Here is a 20,184-nt window from a genome sequence, read left to right on the forward strand (position 1 = left end):
GAGAGGAGAGGAGACGAGATGAGACAAAACGAGAGGAGACGAGACGAGACGACATTATTACTATTATTCCAATATTATTCATGGAAAATAATCTATCCAAAAAACAATCACTAAGAGTGTCAAAGATCCCAAGTCTTATAAGAGCAATAAGAGCCTTGTAGATGATGGAGGAACAAGAAGGTAAAATTGGGGAAGGAAATAGCGACAGAAGCAGAAAGAAGGGAGTTAGTGAAGCCTGTCCAACAAAAGAGCAAATACACCAGAGCTGCATCATGGTTGAATGGAGACAGACCTCTGGTTTCCAGGCCACACTATTAGTTCTTGTTCCATCAGGAGGAGGAGGGGGTTGGGAGCAGGTAAATGGGATTTTGGCGAGCACTATTGCCAGATATACAGAACCAGGCTAGGCTTTAGTTTAGAAAGATGTGGGAACTGTGGAGTCAAGATGCTGCTCCACTGAAGGTGAATTTTGATTTTGGGGCTGAGGGACTGGAGTTAATGCTCAAATGAGGACACTATAGACAAAAGCTGGCCATTAACTCTGGGCTGGTGTGGGGAGTTGAAGCCAGGGGAGAGTTTGCTCCTCCACAGAGAAGTGAATGGAAAAACGTGTCAATGGAACACAAGGAGAGAGCCTGTGAATAAACAGAAATGGTGACTCACCGTTTCTGGGATGGGAGAGATGACCGTGGGCGGGGGTGTGGGGTACCAAACTGCCTTCACTACCCCTCTAAACACACCAATGTGGGCATTCATGCGTGCACACACGGTCTAACTCATGTGTTACACTCAGTTGGCCCGACCAGGACAAGCTGTCTTTTGTCCAAATCTCCCACCTAAAGCTGGAGCTCCTAGCACGCCAGGAGTTCTGTATTTAGGGGATTTGTGGGATTGCTTTGAGCGTGCGTGTGTGTGTGTGTGTGTGTGTGTGGGTATGAAGGTACTTTTCTAATGTTTTCTCTTGCACATTTCTCAGTCAGAATCAATGTCAGGAGTATCCCAGTACTTCAACTCTTTTGGGATGGGAGGAAACTGAAACACCCAGAGACAGAGGGAACTTGTAAAGTCCACACAGAAAGACTCAATGTTGTCTGTGGTGCAGTTATCTTACAATAGACTTCACCAATCGCTAATAAATAAAGCAGGGAGATGCAAATAAAGCAAGTAATAACTCCAAATTATCAAGCTAATGCTTAAATACAATTGTAGGATGTTAAATCCTCCTACACATTCAAATAAACATACATAAACCTAACCCTAACCCCTTCACATTCTGTTTCCTTTAGTTTTCTCTTTAAGTATCTTTTAAGTTAGGAAAATCATATAAAAATTCTTTATCATCTTGTTCCAGCTCTTATTAAAACTATGCAATGCTTATATTAAGTAAATTACTTCAACACATAACCCATGTTTTGTTTTGGGTTTTTTATTACAGCACCTGTTCATCAAATTCAAATATTTCATATGTGTAGTGCATCATTTTATACATTTCCCCAGAATTCAGCCTCAGATAATTGGGATCTGTGAAACTTTTTGGGCTTCTCTAGAATTTAAAATAAAGTTCTGTGAGTTTGGTCAGTCAGTGTATCGACTGTCTTGAAGATGTTGAAAAAAGTGAGGTAGAAGCAAACATAAAAGAAAGATAATTTTTCTTCTTTTGCTGACAAGGTCTTTTTCTAAATTGAATGCTGCGGAGCAGGAACCGCAAACTGGTACCCAGTGTTTATTTAGAGTAAATCAACATTCCTTTCTCAATCTAAAAATACAGAAAAAGTTTAGACTATATGAATATTACCATGTTAGAAGCTCCATGATACTGTTTGTTAATTATCCTTAGTGTGACCTTACTGCATGCCAGACTGACCTTTCTATCTCCTGTCTTCCATCTGACTCTTTTCCTGACACCAGCATGTCACTGCCAGCATGGAGTTACCCATAATTCAATGCGCGCACGCACGCGCACACACACACACACACACCACACACACAACACACACACAACCCACACACAACACACACACACACACACACACACACACACAACACACACACACACACAAAAAAAAAAAAAAAAGGGGAAAAGGAATGACAAAAGCGTAGACATTTTTTTTTACATCTGCTGCAGTTGTCCCTCCACTCCAAACTGCCAGTACTCCTTTGGTGATGCTTAACACCTGATGTTTGAGCTGTTCCACTAAGAGCTTATATTAAAAATTCTGCATCTGACCAATGCCATGATGTGATATTTACTTGCAAAAGTCAGATTAAAATCAGTTGATTTGTTTAAGGATTTGCTGTTCTTATTAGTCATGACAAGGAGCTTCCCTGTTTGCCATTATTTTTCAGAGGTTTAATGAAGTTGGTTTCTTTCATGTATATTTTCAAACTGATCCACCAACAAACTTGCCATAGCTCAAAATAAGTCAAAATATAAATATAAAAACACCTAAGCCCTTGCTGGTTGACCATGGCAGACAAAAAAAGCCTTCTAGCAGCAGTGTCCCCTTGTCACATGTCTTTTATTAGCTTTCCAACTGTGTTTCGGTCCCATGTGATTCCAATGTACAACAAAAATGTGAATCCGTGCACTTGATTTATACAGAAAATGATTGTCATTATGATGATTGATTATGTCCTCTGAGGTCGCTTTTACTGTGAAGCATCTGCAGGTGTTGTTGAACGTTTTGTGGTGCTTTTTTAAGCACACATCACTTGAAATGTAAATGTAAATTTCATGACAGCTTTGAAAAACCAAGGCAAAGGAAAATAAAGGCATAAAGACAAACAAACAACAACAACCTCTCTTACATTACACAGGCAAGCAGTTTTGGTTAGTCAGAGAAAGCACAAAAAAAGAGGAAGAAAAGAAAATGTGGCCACAAGTGAACTGCACAGGCAGAGACATGCAGTCGCTGTACACATAGTGATGAAGATAAGCGACACCTCTTACTTGTTCCAAACATATCTGTTCCCATCATATGGAAAACACGGTTTGGAGCAGAGGTATGCAGCAGAGATCATCAGATTTATCTCACTAAATTACACCAAGTACATGACAGAGAACCACTCACATGAGGGGAGAAAAAAAAAATACCGTTGTGCACAAAAACAGATTAGCAGAGTGGGTAAGCTGGTTGGAGAGAGTTACAAGTATTTCCTGGAATATTTGTGATTGTGGTTTTACAAAGCTGCTCTGAGCAGGCTGTCGAAATGTGCTAATCTAATCATCTACCAGTCTAATTGGCAGATAAAAACACATGGGCTGCTCAAACTACCACACCAATGTAGGATTATCTCCTGTGTGTTCTATTATAGGCGTATATAGTAGAAATGGTTATTGTGAAAATGTGCTGCTTTGTATTTTTGAATAAAGTAGTGCTGTCGGTTCTCAAATAAAGACCACATTTCCCATGACACCCATTGCTTCCTGCTACAAAGAGGATGCCACTGCTTGTCTTTGCTTTTCACAACTCTACACATTTGTTTTGAAGTTTTCTTTTTCAGGTTAATAAAGAAGATACATTAGTTTGAAGACTCAGCAGTTTGTGCTAGAAAACCACTACACTCCTTATGCTTTATACTGCGATCCAGTAATGTAAAACACAGTGGAGATCCCTGCAAATCTTTTGAATGATAGCCTTGTTACGAATGTTCCAAAATAATTATTTAATAATAATGTTCAAAATGATGAATGCCACATTTGAATACAGTGGGATCATTTAGAGTAGTATTTTGTGGACAACACCCAAGTTGTAGATGAGATGTAGTTGTCACACTCACACAAAAGTAAAAGTAAAAGTCAAGGCATCAGAAGTGTGTTCTCTAGAGACTGAACAACATACATAAAATTAAATTCTTAAATTGTTTGAGCAACTAATTGAAGAAATAAGGCCTTATTTATGGCCTTTAGCTATACGGCCTTTGACATCCTGGCCAATACAAAGCTATAACTTAAAAGTGATCAGTGACAGCTACAAGAAGAAGACGAAAGAAATCAATGAAGAAATCAATGAAGCGCTCAGCAAAGAGACTAAAATTGGCCTGATGGTACTTTTGGCATGAAATGCAAAACCTCTGATGTCACACTGAGGAGAAATGAAAGACACTCTGACCATCACAAAGAAAGGTCAAAGTCATGGAGGACTCTGACAGACAGAGGAAGCCTATTCAAATTATTTATAGTAAATTCACATCCCTCTAGAAAAAAAAGTTAAGATGCTCCTCAACAACTGGATATTGACTCTCTTTTGTTTAACTGCACGTTGAGACATGTTTGTCTTTTAAAACTAATAATGTGAAATGCAACAAAGTGCTCCAACTGTTGACTTGTGTTTAAACTGTTGTTTCATGTTGCCCCATTAGACCATCAAACATCCCTCTGCAAGTGCTGTGCTAGATGTGGCATGACAAAGCCTAACTGAACAGCGTTCTCTCCCAACTGTGTGAGGGGGAAAATGCTAATTGCTGTAATTAGAGCAGAGCAAAGTTGTGACATTTTGTACATTTCCACAGAGTCTCTCACTGCTTGCATGTTTAACTCCTTTTATTTACTTATGAGAATAGTCAAGTGTAAACAAAGGCTTTTGTGGCAGACTGGGACACAAAAACAAAAAGTGAAAGGGAAGAAAAGCAAGTGCACAAGCCAAACTGGTCATCTGACAAAACTGAGCTAAAAGTGTAGCATAGGACTTTGTACAGGAACCACTTTTCACATGGAGAAAGTAGATTTACCTCCTCAATTTACACACACACACACACTTCCTACCTTGGTGTCGACAATGGAGCAGGCAATTTGTTTCACATAAGCCAGGTCAGCAGTCTGGGGCATCAGGACAGATTCTCTGGTCAGGCCAATCTGGATGATGAAGGACACCCCTGCCGGAGTTGGAGGCAGTGAGGGCAGCACAGCCCCACCAGGAACCTGCCCTAGTGTCAGGTCCATCACAGGAAACCCACCTTGAGTGGGCAGAGAGGGCATAGATATGGGGGTCCCCTGCTGCATCACAGCTGAGCCGGGTGGTGAGGAGCCCCCAGGGGGAAAGAAGACCTGGGCCATGGCCCCTGAGGAGGGCATACAAGGGCTAGCGTTAGCCATTCAGAGTCCCCGTCCGCTGGGTGCCTGAAGCTCTCAACATACACACTACACAAACACACGCCCAGGTGCAGTCTAGAGTTCTCAGAAAACCCACAGTCATTCAAACTGTCTCAGCGGAGGAGAGAGGGGTACTCACACTGACACATGGACACACACTAAGCCCAGAGTCCCAGGGTTTTCTCTGTGTCCTGTGTCCACCCCCTCCCAGTGGATGAAGGAAGAAATCCTTATCCAGGAAGCGGTGTTTTTTTTCCCCCCTCCTTTCAGCCACTTCTTTCTCGCTCTTTCGGTGGCAGACTCCTGTTATTGTCCAGGCATGACAAGCATGAGCAATGTGTGTGAGAGGCTCATAAAAAAAAGGGACACACTGAGGGTGGGGAAACAACCCTCCTCCACCTTCTTCTTCCCTCCTTCAGCTCTCTCGTCCAGAGAAGTTGCTCCTGCAGAGGAGAAAGTCCAAAGTTGATTGTGAAACTCCCGGCCCGTGGGAGAAAAAAAAAACAAAAACAATGCCAAACTTTGTTGTCCTCTTCCCCTAGGCTGAGTTACAAAATGGCCTCCTTAAACAGGAAACTGTGAGAATGAAGGAGAGCAAGACACTGCACTGCTTTTACAAGTCTTGCCCTGTTTCAGTTTCAGCCCCAGTTCAGTCTTTTTTGTGAAAAAACACACACACACAGAAAGAGAGAGAGCTGTCTGAGGGTACCTCCCTCTCCCCCTCCCTCCTGCCCTCTTATCTGTGCTTTTGCCACAGCCAAGGAGGAAGTTAAATGACTGACACAGCCTGAAGCCAATAGACTCTCAGAAACTCCCGCCCCTTTGACTCCATACTCCCAGGGTTTCTCCCTCCTCCCTTTCCTCTCTCTCTCTCTCCCTTCCTTGGTTTGGGGTTATCCGTCTTGTTTGCTCCCTCCCTGAACAGAGGCCAGCAAAAGATCCTCTTACGTTGCCTGAGGGGGCAGCTCCACGGCTCAAAAACCCCTCCCATCTCTTCCTCATCTTCCCGCTTAATGCTGTTTAAATCTGTTTCCTGCCCTGGTTTTTTACTCTGTTACATCTTTTTTCTCTTTGCATTTTCAGTAGACACACCTTTGCCTGACTTGCAGAATAGGAACACACCTATTGCAGAGTTGTTTTCATGCAAATTTGCCTGCAGGTTTCAGTAAAATGGGGAACTTTCATGATGAGTGTGGTTTTTTTGCACACACCAGGATAAACAGTATGCTTAGAAATGAGGCTGGGTTACCACAATCGTCAGTATGACTCTGCACCACTTATCTCATTTTACATGCAGATGAAAACAGTGACTTTCTACCTCTGTTCCCTCGACAGTAATGCTGAAACTCACTAACAACATTAGGTTCATCATCATCTTCGGCTTAGTTTCTTCCCAGTGCCGTTATATCATGCAATCAATCCAATTCATTAGAACAAATTAATCACAGGCAACTGCACTCGACTGAAATGCTGATGTGACAAGAGACCTCATAACTCAGCAACTGCAAATAATGTTTGCTGTGATTCTTCATTCCCCCACAAGAGGGCAATGTTTGGTATAAATATATACTGAATAATGAATTCCCAAGTAGAGATGAGGCCATAGGGTTGGTTTGTTGCCATTTTACCTGGTGATTTTGTCTCATATTACAAATGGACATATAACCACAGGTAAAACAATCAGGTGCTGGTTGATCTAAGTATTTTCCATTAATAGGGAAACATAGCCAAGATGCACCAAAAATGATAATATGGGACAAACACAAGCTAAATATGTATCAAACACTCAAGAGAGTAAGATAAGTAAAGTAAAGATAAAGCAATATTTTTCTTTTATTATTTATTTAAAATCTCAAAAAATAAGATCTAACTTACTTAGGTGCTTAAATGTTATACAGCATTCATGATGTAGTGGAGAAAAGGCTTGAAAATATAGATAACATATTTTTTAAGTGTTTTCAGCCACAGGGCAGCACTGATATGTTGCATATGTTAATCCTGATTTTTGGTTTGGCCTGACAGTTAATAAATGTGATTTTGGATGGCTGTGCCAATGAATTCTGTTAATTTAACAAATCAAGACTTGGATGTTGAGTGTGGAAGTGCATTCTTGAAACTTAAAACATTAGTTTGACAAAATAAGTGACCCTCCACTCACCAAATGTTTTACTTGTTTCACTTGGATGTTTAGACTTCACTGTGCAGAACCAACATTTGTGCAGTTTGATACCAGAAGAATATTTTCATATTCATCTGAAGGGAAAAAGTGTATATTTTCTCACATTAAATCTGAGCTTAATACATTTTATTGTGCACTCTTTTTGGAAATTAACAAAGTTTAAAGCCTGTGTTGCAAGCTGGGGGTTCTGAGCTTGACCGGTCTAATGAAAGACGCCAACTCTCTCATGTTGTATAATGGGAAGTTAGGCATCCAGCGTCTTTAGAACTTGACAAATACTGGACTGAAAGCCAGGAAATCCCAGTCTCTGCTGCTCGTCTTTTAGTGATTTATTTTAAAAATGTCTCTTGAAAGTCTCCCAACTTTACGTAAGTGCAATACTAGCGAAATTAGCAAAACTAAAGTGTTCCATGAGAGTACTTCGACAGTGTGTTTTAATACATAAGGAAGGGATCATTCTGGTGTCCAGTTGTGTTTGAATTTTGTTTTTTATCCCTAACTAGAAGGCAAGAAAGACAACACAAACAACTCTCAATTCACTGTACAAAATCTTCATTTTTCTGTTTTTTCTTCCTTAATGACATACAACAGGGGACCCGTAAACAAAAAGAGAAAGTCATTTGATACAAGCTAGAATGCAGTTCAAAAATATATAATAAAACAAAATTAATAAAAAGCAGGTCTCTTATCCCTTGTAGTTAGAGGAAATATTTTGAATACAGCTTAATATGATGTACAAAATATCACACAGTGATAAATTGCTAATAAAAAAATAAAAACACAAAGAAATGAGAGTCCTTTACCTTGGCCTCTGACTGGTAACAGATTTTTTTTTTAAACTTATTTTCTTAATTTTTCATGTTTTTTAATCATTTTGCTTTTTTACAAGTTATACATTGCCATTATCAATCACAAGCAAGTTCTATGCCTAGCAAGGAAGAATGATTCACTTATGATACTACAGTATTCTTACATCTTAATAATCATATTCATAACCAAAGAAAAGAAATGCAAGAAAGAAAACAACAAAATGATGGACATTTACAGCACATAATGGCATCTCTAGTCATCATTTACAACCTCTGTTTCAGTTTCTTTTTCTTTTTTGATGTGTCATACTGATTTGTCTTTATTCTCAGAGTTGGGACACGGCAGCTAAGAGTGAAAAGAAAGCATCAGCAACGCTCATTATCAAATAACTGAGCCACAGCAGGTTCCACCCTTGTAGTATTTACTCCAGATTGTACAAGAAATAAACTGCAAAACATTATTTCTGCACCCTGTTTGAAACCGCTCATCACCAAAAGCATCCACTATTAGATGTAGTGCAAAGTGGAGCCAAATAGTAGTTAATGGGACAACAGGACGTTACGCCAGCAGCAGTACAATAATGAAGTTGCACCTGGTTGTTCTCTATGTCTAATTTCAGACAGTCTACCACCCTGTTTCAGGAAAAAAGAAACTGGAACTACGAATGCTAGTGTCCCCATTGATTAGGACAGCAGTGTTTACCTCTAGGCTACTTTGAACCCTTAAATCTGACCTCTGACCCCTAGTGTGACCCTGTAATCTTGAAGAGGAAGGAGGGCGCCCCTTGACCAATTGATTTAACACCAGATCATATCAGTCTCCTCAAGGTAATACAATAAAATTAACAGTCGAGTAATTTGAAGTCAGGTCAGCTGTTAAGGGTCAAATTTTACCTAAAGTAAACAAACATGCCCTGCAGGTGTCACTATAAATGCAGGACAAACAGAGATGTGAAGTGTTCTCAAAGGAACAATTTTTTCACCAAAGCCAAGTGTTATGTTCAGAAATAGCAGAACAACAACAGATTGGCAAGACAGATTAGGTGATGTGTAATATCAACTGACACCCACACATCTTAAATCAATACTTTCTCTTATTCTTTCTGAAATGATAAAAGTGGCTGAATTTAAAATGGACTTCCGTCTTTGTTTTTTTTTTCCTACCCTGAATCTATTTCTCCCAGCTTGCCTCTTCAGAAAGAGATCAGCTTCACATCATTAGCTCTCGGGGTAATGTGCTACTGTGTCAAACAAAGAAGAGGGACCCTCACCTCGACACAAAAGTGAATGTAATTGTCAAGCTTTTTTGGGGGGAAAGCCTGAATAAATAACAAGCCAGAAGCCCGAGCACTGCCTGCAAACTGGCACTGACTCGAAGATGAAATGAAAAAGACGATCTGAGCAGCTCTCATCTGAGGAAATGTTTTCAGTCCAGGTGATCCTCAATGTAATATAATTACCATCAGCTCTGTACACTCCTCACGCCTGAAAGGACCCAACACAACGTTGGCCAACATTATTCACAACCCTCTACTAAGAACAGTGACCCTTAATTTCTGAAATGTGACCACAGTTAATGAAATGATTCAACGATGAAATGTTATTTAAAAAGTCGATTCACTACATACATCTATAGCCCAATGAGTGAGAAACACAGTCTCTCCTTCTCACACACAAACACACACAAACAAAACAGGTCCCTGATTCTGACTCAAGACTGACAAGGTCTTTCATAGCACCGTGATTTAACTAGTGCGTATAGAAACACGCGCGCGCACACACACACTCTTCTGTACAGTAAAAAGCACCAAATGACACAATCGACGTCATTTGTTGAGAGCATACAGACCGGCCTCACACCCCTGTGGTCTAAGGCCTTTAACTGCTCTCTCGCAGTGACCATTCTGTAGCTGTTTAATGTGGTGTGAGCTTAATCTGTACATCTGTAGAAATGGATCATGGTTGTGGAAATAAAATTCATTTATCTTGTACAGCAGTGACATTTAATCTCACTCACACACATACACAAACGTAGAGGCAGAATCACGGGGACGCTTTAATACTCAGACAAACAATGAGACTTGGTGTCTTGGCCGTAAAGTTGAAATTAAAGCTATTTGTTCCAACACTGGTTAGCAACTGTCTAGTGCCTCTTCAGATCACACACATACACACCTACGTTTAACATTCTCCAACCTTAAATACGACACCACACACACACACACTCTACCTGGAGTCTTTGGAATGTAATACATTGATTCCCAATAAAGAGGTTAGTCAGGTGTTTTCTGGCGACACTGGGAAAAGGTTACTGTTTTCAGTCATGCCTACATAATGTATGTTAGCCACAAGCAATATGTTCAACCACTCAAAAAACGATCTCGGATGAAATGTGTGGTGGCATGTTTGTGCGTGCTGTGCAGCCCTGCGCACGTCGTTGTGGGGACTCCCGTGCAAATGTGAGTAGCCCCTGTCAGCAAGTTCAAGCGCACAACACTACCACACACACGTATGATGCTTTGTAATAGTTGGTAGACTGAAAAAAAGCAGAACAGAATATTGTAGTGTAGAAAAGAGTTACTCCAAACATGATTATTTGAAAACGGAGCAGCCGTAATTTTTAAAGTTATAAAAAAGCAGTGTGGTTAGTATTACAAGAAGTCACTGAGGCATCAGAGAACAGTGAGGGAGACTGAGGGGAGGTGACGTCCTGTGGCAATGACCCAGCCAGTGGGGTGCAGGACAAGTGTGTGTGTAAGTGTGTGTGTGTGTAAGCAGGGGAAATTTGTCCACTGTAGTCTTCCATCTCTTTTGGCCCAGTTGTTTTCGTTGGACTCTAAAGGCAGAAGAGAAGATAAAAAAAGTTAGACCAACAGTGTCCATGACAATAACATAAAAGGCAAAAGATATTAGGTCCCATGTAATTAAAAACATACTCAGGTGGTAATTTAGAGTTGCACAAATCCAACAGGATTAACAAAGTCACACAACAAAAGAGGGTAATGTTTTTATAGTGAGGAAATCAAAAAAGTAGATTTACAAATTAGACAATTTAAACCCAATTTAAACTTCAGCAGCTCAGTGGATTATAATAATACAATTCTCTTAAAGGGGGTATGTATTGAGTTCAACTGTAGATTTACTTGGCTAACCATATATATTAAGAAATTCAAGAGGTTTGGGTATTTGGAAAACTGTTATTTAAAACTGGATGAAAAATGCAGAAACATACATGGAAAGATTAAAAGCGTAATCCAGCAATCAATTTAGTATTACACTTTCATAAAGTTAAGGGACTTGCAAAAGACAGATTTTTAAAATAAATAATAAAAAGAGAACCAACAGAGGCTGAAGTAACCTGACTGTAAGTTTCTCATATGACTCAAGCTTCTTTCAAGAGTCTTTCATTTATTATCCCCCATGATGATAATACATTTTTGGAAAGCTCCCTTCTGAGCCACAGAAGACATATACAACTTTCTTCGGGCTAAGAAATACTTATCATGACAAATAAACTGATCTTTATGTATAAAAATCGTGGAGTGCCGTTGTGAGATTAATGTTGGGGTAATAAAGAATGTTATATTGGAGAGTATGTGAAGGGTTTAGCAGGTTGTCAAATTCTGAGCGGTCTGCATCTCACTGTGTGCGAGTTCTCACCAGAATGACGACAGTGCTGTCAGACAAAGATCTTGGCAAGTGCATCTGCGCCGGCACTGGCAATGAAGGGCTGGGAAGGGTGGAAGGCCACGTCATGAATGGCCTCGTCGTGCTTCTTCCTGTGGGCCGTGATCTCCTGCACGCACGTCCTGTTGTCCAGCATCCACAGGCGCACAGAACAGTCGTGGCCTGCAGAGGGCAGAGAGCAGGTGCAAACAAACACAACAATGTTATGAGGAGCAAAGATCACTGTGGAGTACAATGTAAAGGAAGCTCTGATATTGTTTTACAAGCTAGATTTAATGCAGTTTCTCCAGCAATGCATTACAGTGTAATTTTAATTAATTTTTTCTTTTCCCTCAAGACCATTGACAATTTGTATTTTTAATCATTTTTTTAAATTGCTAATACAGCAATTAATTGCTGAAAAATACCCACACGTATACAGAATGGATGGGTCAGATGATGTTAAATGCAGAGGAGAGGGAATAAGATCACAGTTTACAGTTTGCCTTTATTTTAGCTTGATTCTAAGATGTTTAGCTAAGTAAGGTAAAGCTGAGTGGTACTCACTGCCAGAGATGAGGTAAGTGCCTTTAGGGTCTGTAGTAAGACAGGTGACCGCGTCCAGGTGAGCCACCATTGAGTGAACAACTTTTCCTGTACAAAACACACAAAGCAAGCTTATTTAGATCCAGAAGAAAATGTAAACCTACAGAGGAAATGAATAGATGAAAAATAAAGCCCCTCCTGCAGATACCTGTCTTGTTGTCTAGGAAGCGGATGGTGCGGTTCTCATGTGCAGTGATGGATACGGGCTCAGATGGGTGACTGACCACACGGTTGATCAGCTCACTGCCTGCAAAGGTTTATAACCAACTCCATTTTAACCTGTTTTATCTATTCTTCCAATTACTTATCTTTGAACGAAGTAATGGAAATTCAACTGTTACAAATTGGGCGTTAAACCCAGAACATACCATCCTTGGTCTGTGTCTCTAGCGCAGTGGTGCTCTGCTCTGTGTTGAGGTCGTAGAGCAGCGTCTCTCCGCCGTCAAACGACACCACCACCTGGTTGGGGTCAGTGGCCACAAAGGCCACTGAGGTGGGTGTCCCGTGCTCTGGAAAAAGAGATAGATGAATAAATAATAGAATAAAGAAATTGTGAAGTTGCACGACATGGACACAAGGCTCAAAAGCAAATCGACATAGTCAACACAGTTGGTCTACCTCTCTCCTTATTGAAGACAGACAGGCAGGGAGCTGAGTTCTGAGGGTCCCAGATGCGAATGGTGCCATCGGCTGAGCACGAGGCGAGGCGATGGTGGACTGCCGAGTAAGTTAGACCCCACACGCTGTCTTCATGGCCGGCTAGTACGCTGCTCTCGATGCCAGGATCTGGATGGATAACCGCACATTTTAGGAAAACGAAAGGAAAACTTTACTCTGTGACTGCTAAATACTCCGCAATTGAGGTTGACTGACCATAATTATCGTAAGGATCCACGTTGAGGTCTGGCATCTTCCAACATCTGACAGTTCCATCTAGACCTCCGCTGTAGCAAGAGTCTCCATCCTCGCCCATGGTCAGTGACAGAACGGCTCCGCTGGAAAAAACGAGAGGGCATCAACAGATCAGTGTGTCAGTTAACGACAGCATTGTGCACAAGGTGCGAATTCATATTTGTGCACGTCTCAGACTCAACTCACCTGTGTGCTCTAAACGTGTAGATGGGCTCAACGTCCAATGCTGCATTCCTGTGGAGGGATACAATGTTATAAATGTGCTTCTTAGTTTTATGTCTTTTAGTAGATAGTTGTACATAATTTTACATTATTACATTTCAGCTCCCTGTGGATCTAAGGGTTTTTACTTTTTAGAGTGCATGGCCTTGTTGAGGTTCCAGAGTTTTAGTGTTCCATCCTCAGCGGCTGTGAGCAGCACCGCTTGGCTGGGATGAAAGGTCAAAGCGCGAATGGCATCAAAGTGGCTGCGTAGTGTGAAGCGAGGGTTCCATGTCTTCTTAAACTCCTCTCGGTTATCCTGCATCTGAGAGGACACACATTAAAAAAAAAAAACATTCACATATTTTGAGCATGCAGGTGCAGGTTGGATTACATCCTGTGTATTGACGAGAGCAAATGGGTAATTACATCCATGGAGAGATCGTTGTCATTGGCAACAGTGAGATCAGCCAGTTCGCCCAGGTTCATGTCACCTCCTCCAACGGCGTCCATGATGAAGACGTCAGAGGAAAAACCCAGGGCGCCGCCTGCAGGTTGGAGGTGGAAAAGCACAAGAGTCTACTGCGTCTTGAAAGATCATCATGGCCCTATAAATACAAGCTGAAACAATGTGTATGTATATATATAAAAAATGTGGCAACAAATCTTTGATTCCTTGGCAAGACTCCAATAATCCTGTTTTACTTACTCCCACACTGTGTACCAGAGGAAGTATTTATAGTTATAGGAGCAACTTTGCAAGTTTACCCCTACGCAGGTTTAAAAATTCAACAAAACTGAGACATGACAGCACTGAATTTCAGATTCAAAGTCAAAGCTACAATGGTGTGTGGGATACATGGGAGACTGAGGATAGTCTGTGGTTTTCTTTGGGGCATGTTGGGTGGGGAATCTTACCTTCCCCGGAGCGAGCCTGTCCCGATACAGAGGGGGGTGGGGTGGGTTTAGGGGGGAAGTCCGACATCATGCCTTGTAACTTGTTCCTGCGGTTCTCTGAACCCCGGCAAGAGGAGAGAGACACAAAACATCCAGTCATGCAGAGAGGCGGAGGAAGGACGGAGAGGCCGACAGACGGACAGATGAGAGACAGACGCAAAACGCAAAACGATAGACTTCCTTCTTTAAATACATAACATACACTCACACAAATTTGAAAGATTCTTTTTGTGAGAATGAGCTCAATAAAAAGCACAGGCATACAGTGTAAAGATGACTCAAAGAATGAAATGTGGACATATAAAAAGAGAAGGCAGCATGCGTGATAACCTTTTGAAATGACCCCTGGACCACAGAGAGTACATCTACAGACAGAGATGACAGCTACACAACTGTAAAGAGTCACAGACTGACAGCTCGTGAAACAGGACAGAGAGACAGGTGGTTGGGAAAAGAGGTTGGTTTTATTGACAAGAAGAGATGCCAAGACACAATGAGAAGTAAAAGATAAAAAGGTGAGCAGAGAGTGGGGGAGGGGAGTGGGGGCAAAAAAGACAGATACACTGGTGGCAGTGATTCTGGCAGTGCTGGTGCTGATGGTGTTGCTAAGGCAACAGCGTACCTAACTCCCGTCCGTCCCCCGAGATCCGGGCCTCTCCCGCCCCCTCCCCATCCTCCCCCGAGCCCAGGAAGTCAAATTCACTGAGGGCATCTTCCGAGTCGTCTTCGTCCTCCTCGTCTTCGGGGTCCAGGTCTGTGGTCATGGGCTCCGAACCCATCTGGGCACGAGAGCAGAGCAGAGAAACTTCATGTCACTCACGTGATTGGTCACGAATAAAGTTTATAGTCCGTAGTTTCCATTTTAATTATCTACCGGATTTCATTTCTAATGCACTGATCATACCTTTACGCGAGACTTTTTGTTCTTGCGCGGTCCATCGATGCAGTCGGTGGCCATGCCTTGGAAGTCATCGTCCTCGTCACTGTCGTCTTCATCATCGTCCTCACAGCCATGCAGAAAGGGGATCTTATCGAGCACCGAGCCACCCAGACGTTCCTTAGAGCTTTCCTTGCCCGCATTCCTGCAAATACACGCAGAATTATTCTCTCCATTCCAAGTTTAAAAAAAAAAAAAAGGACACAAAGATTATTTAGGACGACAACTTGCAGATAGATGCAGGATGACCTCAATTATACTGTGTAAGATCATATTAATAAAAGCTTGGCCACAGCCGTCTACATTATAGTACAGCCATTTTTATAATCTTAAAAATGCTTTTTTGTGAGTGTAACTAAAGTTTTAAACCTACATTTCCAATATTTTGATAAAATGAGCCCTGGTTCATATATGTATACTCACAGACTTCATCTTTACATGGCACAATCTGTACATGTCTGACAGGTACATACTGTATATTTTCCGTGCAAGGACAATACACAACCTTAACATATTTCTTTTCTTTTTTTTGTAATCTTACCATGTTTGCCTGATGGAGGATGCCCTCCGTTTTAGACATCTTTTGTGCATCTTGTTCTGTTGGCTTTTGAGATTAGGATGTGCTATTGTTTCACTGTCTTCACATTTATGCTTGCACAGACATATGCACATGGATGCTACTCACAAAGCAGCCTTACCATACAATGACTCATCTCATGTTAACACTGTGTCACATGCACATTTTGTCTGTAATTCTAATTTGTACTCTGTTTATAATGATATTCCACTCACTAATACATTAGGATAAAGATTATAAGTCACATTTTCCACGCTTCCCCAATACCCTGATTACGAACGTGATAAAGACCAGGTCAGAATCTCTTTGTCAGATGGTCTTAAGAGCACAACCTACTGTGTGCACATAGTATAGTCAGATTACGGCATGATGTGCAAATTAGGCCATGTCTATTCAGGGTGACAAGACCTATGGCGTCAATATTTACCCACAGGATTTTTGAACAACTGACTGTGGGCGTCATTATTCTTTTGCAACGGCAAAGAGAGAGAGAGAGAGAGAGGGGATGTCTGCTTTCACAGCCTCACCTCTTGATCTGTTCCTCTATCTGTCTGACCAACAACGACTCTCCACCTGCCCGGGGCTCCGGCTCAGGACAGGTTTCACTTGGTGGAGGTCCATTAGCCTCAGGACTGCTCCGCCCAAGCAGGGAGCGCACACGCTTAGACCGCATGTCCAGGATAGTGTCTGAATAACCCACTTCCTCAAGATATCTGCATTTACAGGAAAAGAGACACATAAATATACACCCAGAACAATTTAAAACCAATGATAAAGTACTGATAGACATTAGAAAAAGATTTCTTATTAAAAAAGGAGCTGATGACAGAGAGGCCTTACTTGCGTAGTAGCTGACGTCCCTCCTTCCACGACATCTGATTGGCTGGCTCAGAGTCTGACTCAGCTGGCCCATTGGGAACTACAGAAAATAGATTGGCCAATAGTGATGCAAGAGCACAAACTTTGAGTTGCTCTGAAAGCACAGCAGCAGTACAAAAAGCAACAGCAGTAGATGATATAATATTTCAAAAATAACAAGAAAAACAAACAAAAACAGAGTATATGCTGTAAGGGCTTGGTTAACCATACGTTGGTCTGCTTCTGTCTCTGGTTTCTTGTCTCCAGGACTCTGGTCATTTCCTGTCTTCAGCTTCTGGTGCTTAGCCCTGCAACCCCACAAACAACCACATGAGGGAAGCATTACAAGCAAATGCCAGATAATCTTTCACTATCAAATCGCTATGCCTAAAGCATGCAACCATTACGAGCCATTACGCAGGCTGAATGGGTAACAGACACGAGGACACAGGGACATTTGTCTTACCGCTCTTGTTTGAGGGCATACTCCAGCATTTTGATCCGCCTCACCAGGTCCTGTTTCATATTTTCCTGCCCTTTCCTCTCACCCTGTAGGAATGCCACCTGAGCCTGAAAACACACACATACACCGGATGATAAGGAACACAAAGTACTTTCACACACATTTCACAACCACACACAAGCGTATATGATCGGAAAATCAATTAATGCCGACACTGTGACTGTGCTATAAATGCAGTGAACTGTATTAAAAAAAGCATGTACGGTCTGAATTAAGGCTGGAGAGTGAAGCATTTGATATCAATAGAGACCATGAACGCAAAGGAAAAAAAGTTTCATGTGACGAGCATAACAAACATGACTTCTGAGAAGTTAGAATAAGTAGAGGGTTGTGGAACAGGGCTCTTATTTTTAACTTCACCTAACCAAGGCCCCAGTGCGCATCTGCAGCAGAGGAAAAACAAGACACAGACTGGCCAAATCCAAGCACTCTCTTTTAAGACACATCCTTCCTTCGTGAGCTTCCTCTCTCATTTCCCATCTGTTTCCTTCCTCACTTAGCTGATAGAATTCTTACCTTTAGGAAAGAAATGTTCACTACATGTTCTTGCCATTTTATTTTTTTTTACAATTAAAAATGTTGTGTGAGAAGAAGAAAAAAAAGTGATAATGAGAACGATGACACTGTCAAATTTTGATGAGAACTATTTTTAGACAGGGTCTTCCCTTGAGTAAGCTATAAAGCAAGACTTGACAAAAATGTTAAAGGGATGCCGGAATGAGGAAAGGTTTATAACACAGGTTTCAGTGTTTTGCACAAGGTAATGCTTCACAGTGGGCAGTTTCGAAGCACAAATGTGGTTCGCATCAGGCAGCAAACACCCTGCCCTCTATAGGTTGAAGGACAGAAATGCCCAAGCGGAAAGAAATACATTAATTCCAGTTCGAGGTAGGTTAAAAAGGCCTACCTATGTTTCTACTCTCAGGGGTTGCATGCAGGTGATCGTAGGCACAGCAGTTTTCACTCTCCTCCCTCTCTTTCTCTCTTTGTGCCAAGTGGTACTGGAGCATTAATACCGATTGTTTTACAGTCCATTTCTCCTCTGCACGTCCCTGTCTGTGTCCACGAGTCTGCACCCACACGCGTATGCAGTTATGTAAAACTAGAACAGTCTATAAACACTATCTCATGGGGCAGGCACTCGGTCTACTTGAGAGGGTAGTCAATCACCCAGGAAAGTACACACACACACACACAGCTAGGAGGGCTAGTGGAACACAGGATAATCTGCCAAGCAAACCTTACTTCTGCTGCTGCTGAGTAATCCTGATTAATTCAATGTGATTTTATATGCTTATCTTAAAATTTTGGAGATAATTGTCAAAGCTAGCATGTCAACACAGCAGGTATGACCTAAGAGGTTGTGAAATACAGTAAGGGTGGGTTAAAAAGTATTGCATTCATTTACCAAACTAGGAAGACTAGTGAATCACAAAAATATTCTGCTTAGCCTTGTATAAACAGCCATGTCATAATATATCATTTGCTGTGGTTATGTGGCTGATAGCTGCTAGTGCTAGTTAGCTGAGCATTTTCCAGATGCACAAAAGTAGCAACTGCAGTTGTTGTGTTTTGTAATGGTAAATGCAATACTGTGTTCGTAGACAGTGTAGCACAATCTGATATCAATGTTAACATGCTAAAATAACAAGAAAAGCAGAGCTCGGCTGTTTCGCTAGCTGGGCAGTGTCATAGTGTAGGAGGTTAAGATATAAGAAAACAGCATGTACATTATGTACTGGGTACCATAAACGGTTGAAAACAGATGGTACACGGCTAAAAAAAAATACAAACAAGCTCATATTACAATGACAGCCTCAAAGTTACATGAGATAATAATTGCTTTTTATCAATAACAAATCAAGCTTCAACTAGAACGCACAACAATAAAACTTCCCTTTAAACATTTCCACTGTTCTGATATGGAAGTCTGTTGTGGGTCAAATAGAGGGCAACTTGGGTAAAACCAGTCAAATTCAAGAGAGCCAAAGTGCAATATGAGGTTTCACTGCATGCAAATAAGTAAATCTGCAGTGTGCCGACTCAGTAGCTGTTCAGTTAGTGAAAACATCATTGTCAGCTCAGCCTTGAGACACACAATCATGCTCAAAAACCTACTGGAAAAACTGTGACCAAAATTGTTAGATGCTGAGCTCTTCACCTTGCAAATGGCTCTCACGTCAGACCTAAACTTAACAAAAGAGCTTGAACCCGCAGCAGCTAACTGAAGCAAGTCAGAGGCAGATACAGTAATGTCACTGTGATCATTTACTGATGTACATTTGAGTCACAGACTACAAATCTTTAAATGATTTGAATCAGCAAAATGCTTTGTAATTTCCACCTCTAAATGGAATGTGTCTACTTCAACCTTCAGGGGTAGGGCACACATTTCTACTCCTACTCGCACACCGACGAGCTACAACCTGCTCACACACACAGATAACCATCTTGTGCGCAAGTGTCACGCCGAGTTCCTAGAGGGACAGGTTCCCACTAGTGCGCAAAATCCCTGACAATGGTTTGTTTGCTATAAGAGAGCGAGACAAGGCTGCATGTGTACACACACACCCAAATACTAACATGACAATGAACGCTGACTGTAAGAACTTCCTTTTCCCAATACATAGAAGGTGGCCTAAACAGAGGGATTAGTGTGTCAAAGGGTTTATTGCTGTATGTCTATGTACTTAACTAGTCATTCTGCAGCTCTGACCTGGTTTTACTTGCTCTTTTTTACTGGTGGTAAGTGGTAGGCTAAGTGAAACAAGGTCCCACAGCTAGAAGCTCCTATTAAGGTTTGTGAATACATTAACAAAAAACTGATTCATTACTAAGGCAGCCGGATTAGTATTGTTTTTTGCTTT

General features: G+C 41.4%; 2 protein-coding genes across 3 annotated transcripts in view; both read right to left on the reverse strand.

Annotated features, from left to right (window-relative positions):
• prkd2 (protein kinase D2) overlaps nt 1-5,827 on the reverse strand; it is a 36,518-nt gene extending 30,691 nt beyond the window's left edge. For both annotated transcript variants that reach the window (XM_035679940.1, XM_035679939.1), the window contains exon 1: nt 4,766-5,827. In XM_035679940.1, coding sequence (XP_035535833.1) covers nt 4,766-5,095 — 330 coding nt within the window. In that variant the 5' untranslated portion in view covers nt 5,096-5,827. The remainder of the gene's footprint in view (nt 1-4,765) is intronic.
• Nucleotides 5,828-10,557: 4,730 nt separating this feature from the next.
• The window catches only part of strn4 (striatin, calmodulin binding protein 4), a 13,795-nt gene continuing 4,168 nt past the window's right edge, over nt 10,558-20,184 (reverse strand). Inside the window, exons 2-18 of the mRNA XM_035680525.1 lie at nt 17,261-17,364; nt 17,026-17,102; nt 16,777-16,855; nt 16,464-16,649; nt 15,327-15,504; nt 15,045-15,201; nt 14,384-14,479; nt 13,895-14,013; nt 13,615-13,790; nt 13,451-13,498; nt 13,226-13,347; nt 12,971-13,138; nt 12,721-12,861; nt 12,501-12,599; nt 12,314-12,400; nt 11,741-11,929; nt 10,558-10,916 (exon numbers count right to left, since the gene is read on the reverse strand). Of these exons, the coding sequence (XP_035536418.1) occupies nt 11,760-11,929; nt 12,314-12,400; nt 12,501-12,599; nt 12,721-12,861; nt 12,971-13,138; nt 13,226-13,347; nt 13,451-13,498; nt 13,615-13,790; nt 13,895-14,013; nt 14,384-14,479; nt 15,045-15,201; nt 15,327-15,504; nt 16,464-16,649; nt 16,777-16,855; nt 17,026-17,102; nt 17,261-17,364 (2,007 nt within the window). The 3' untranslated portion in view covers nt 10,558-10,916; nt 11,741-11,759. The remainder of the gene's footprint in view (nt 10,917-11,740; nt 11,930-12,313; nt 12,401-12,500; nt 12,600-12,720; nt 12,862-12,970; nt 13,139-13,225; nt 13,348-13,450; nt 13,499-13,614; nt 13,791-13,894; nt 14,014-14,383; nt 14,480-15,044; nt 15,202-15,326; nt 15,505-16,463; nt 16,650-16,776; nt 16,856-17,025; nt 17,103-17,260; nt 17,365-20,184) is intronic.

Source organism: Morone saxatilis, unplaced genomic scaffold (assembly GCF_004916995.1).
Source record: "Morone saxatilis isolate NCDOM2014 unplaced genomic scaffold, NCSU_SB_2.0 Contig8, whole genome shotgun sequence".
Lineage (NCBI taxonomy): Eukaryota > Metazoa > Chordata > Actinopteri > Moronidae > Morone > Morone saxatilis.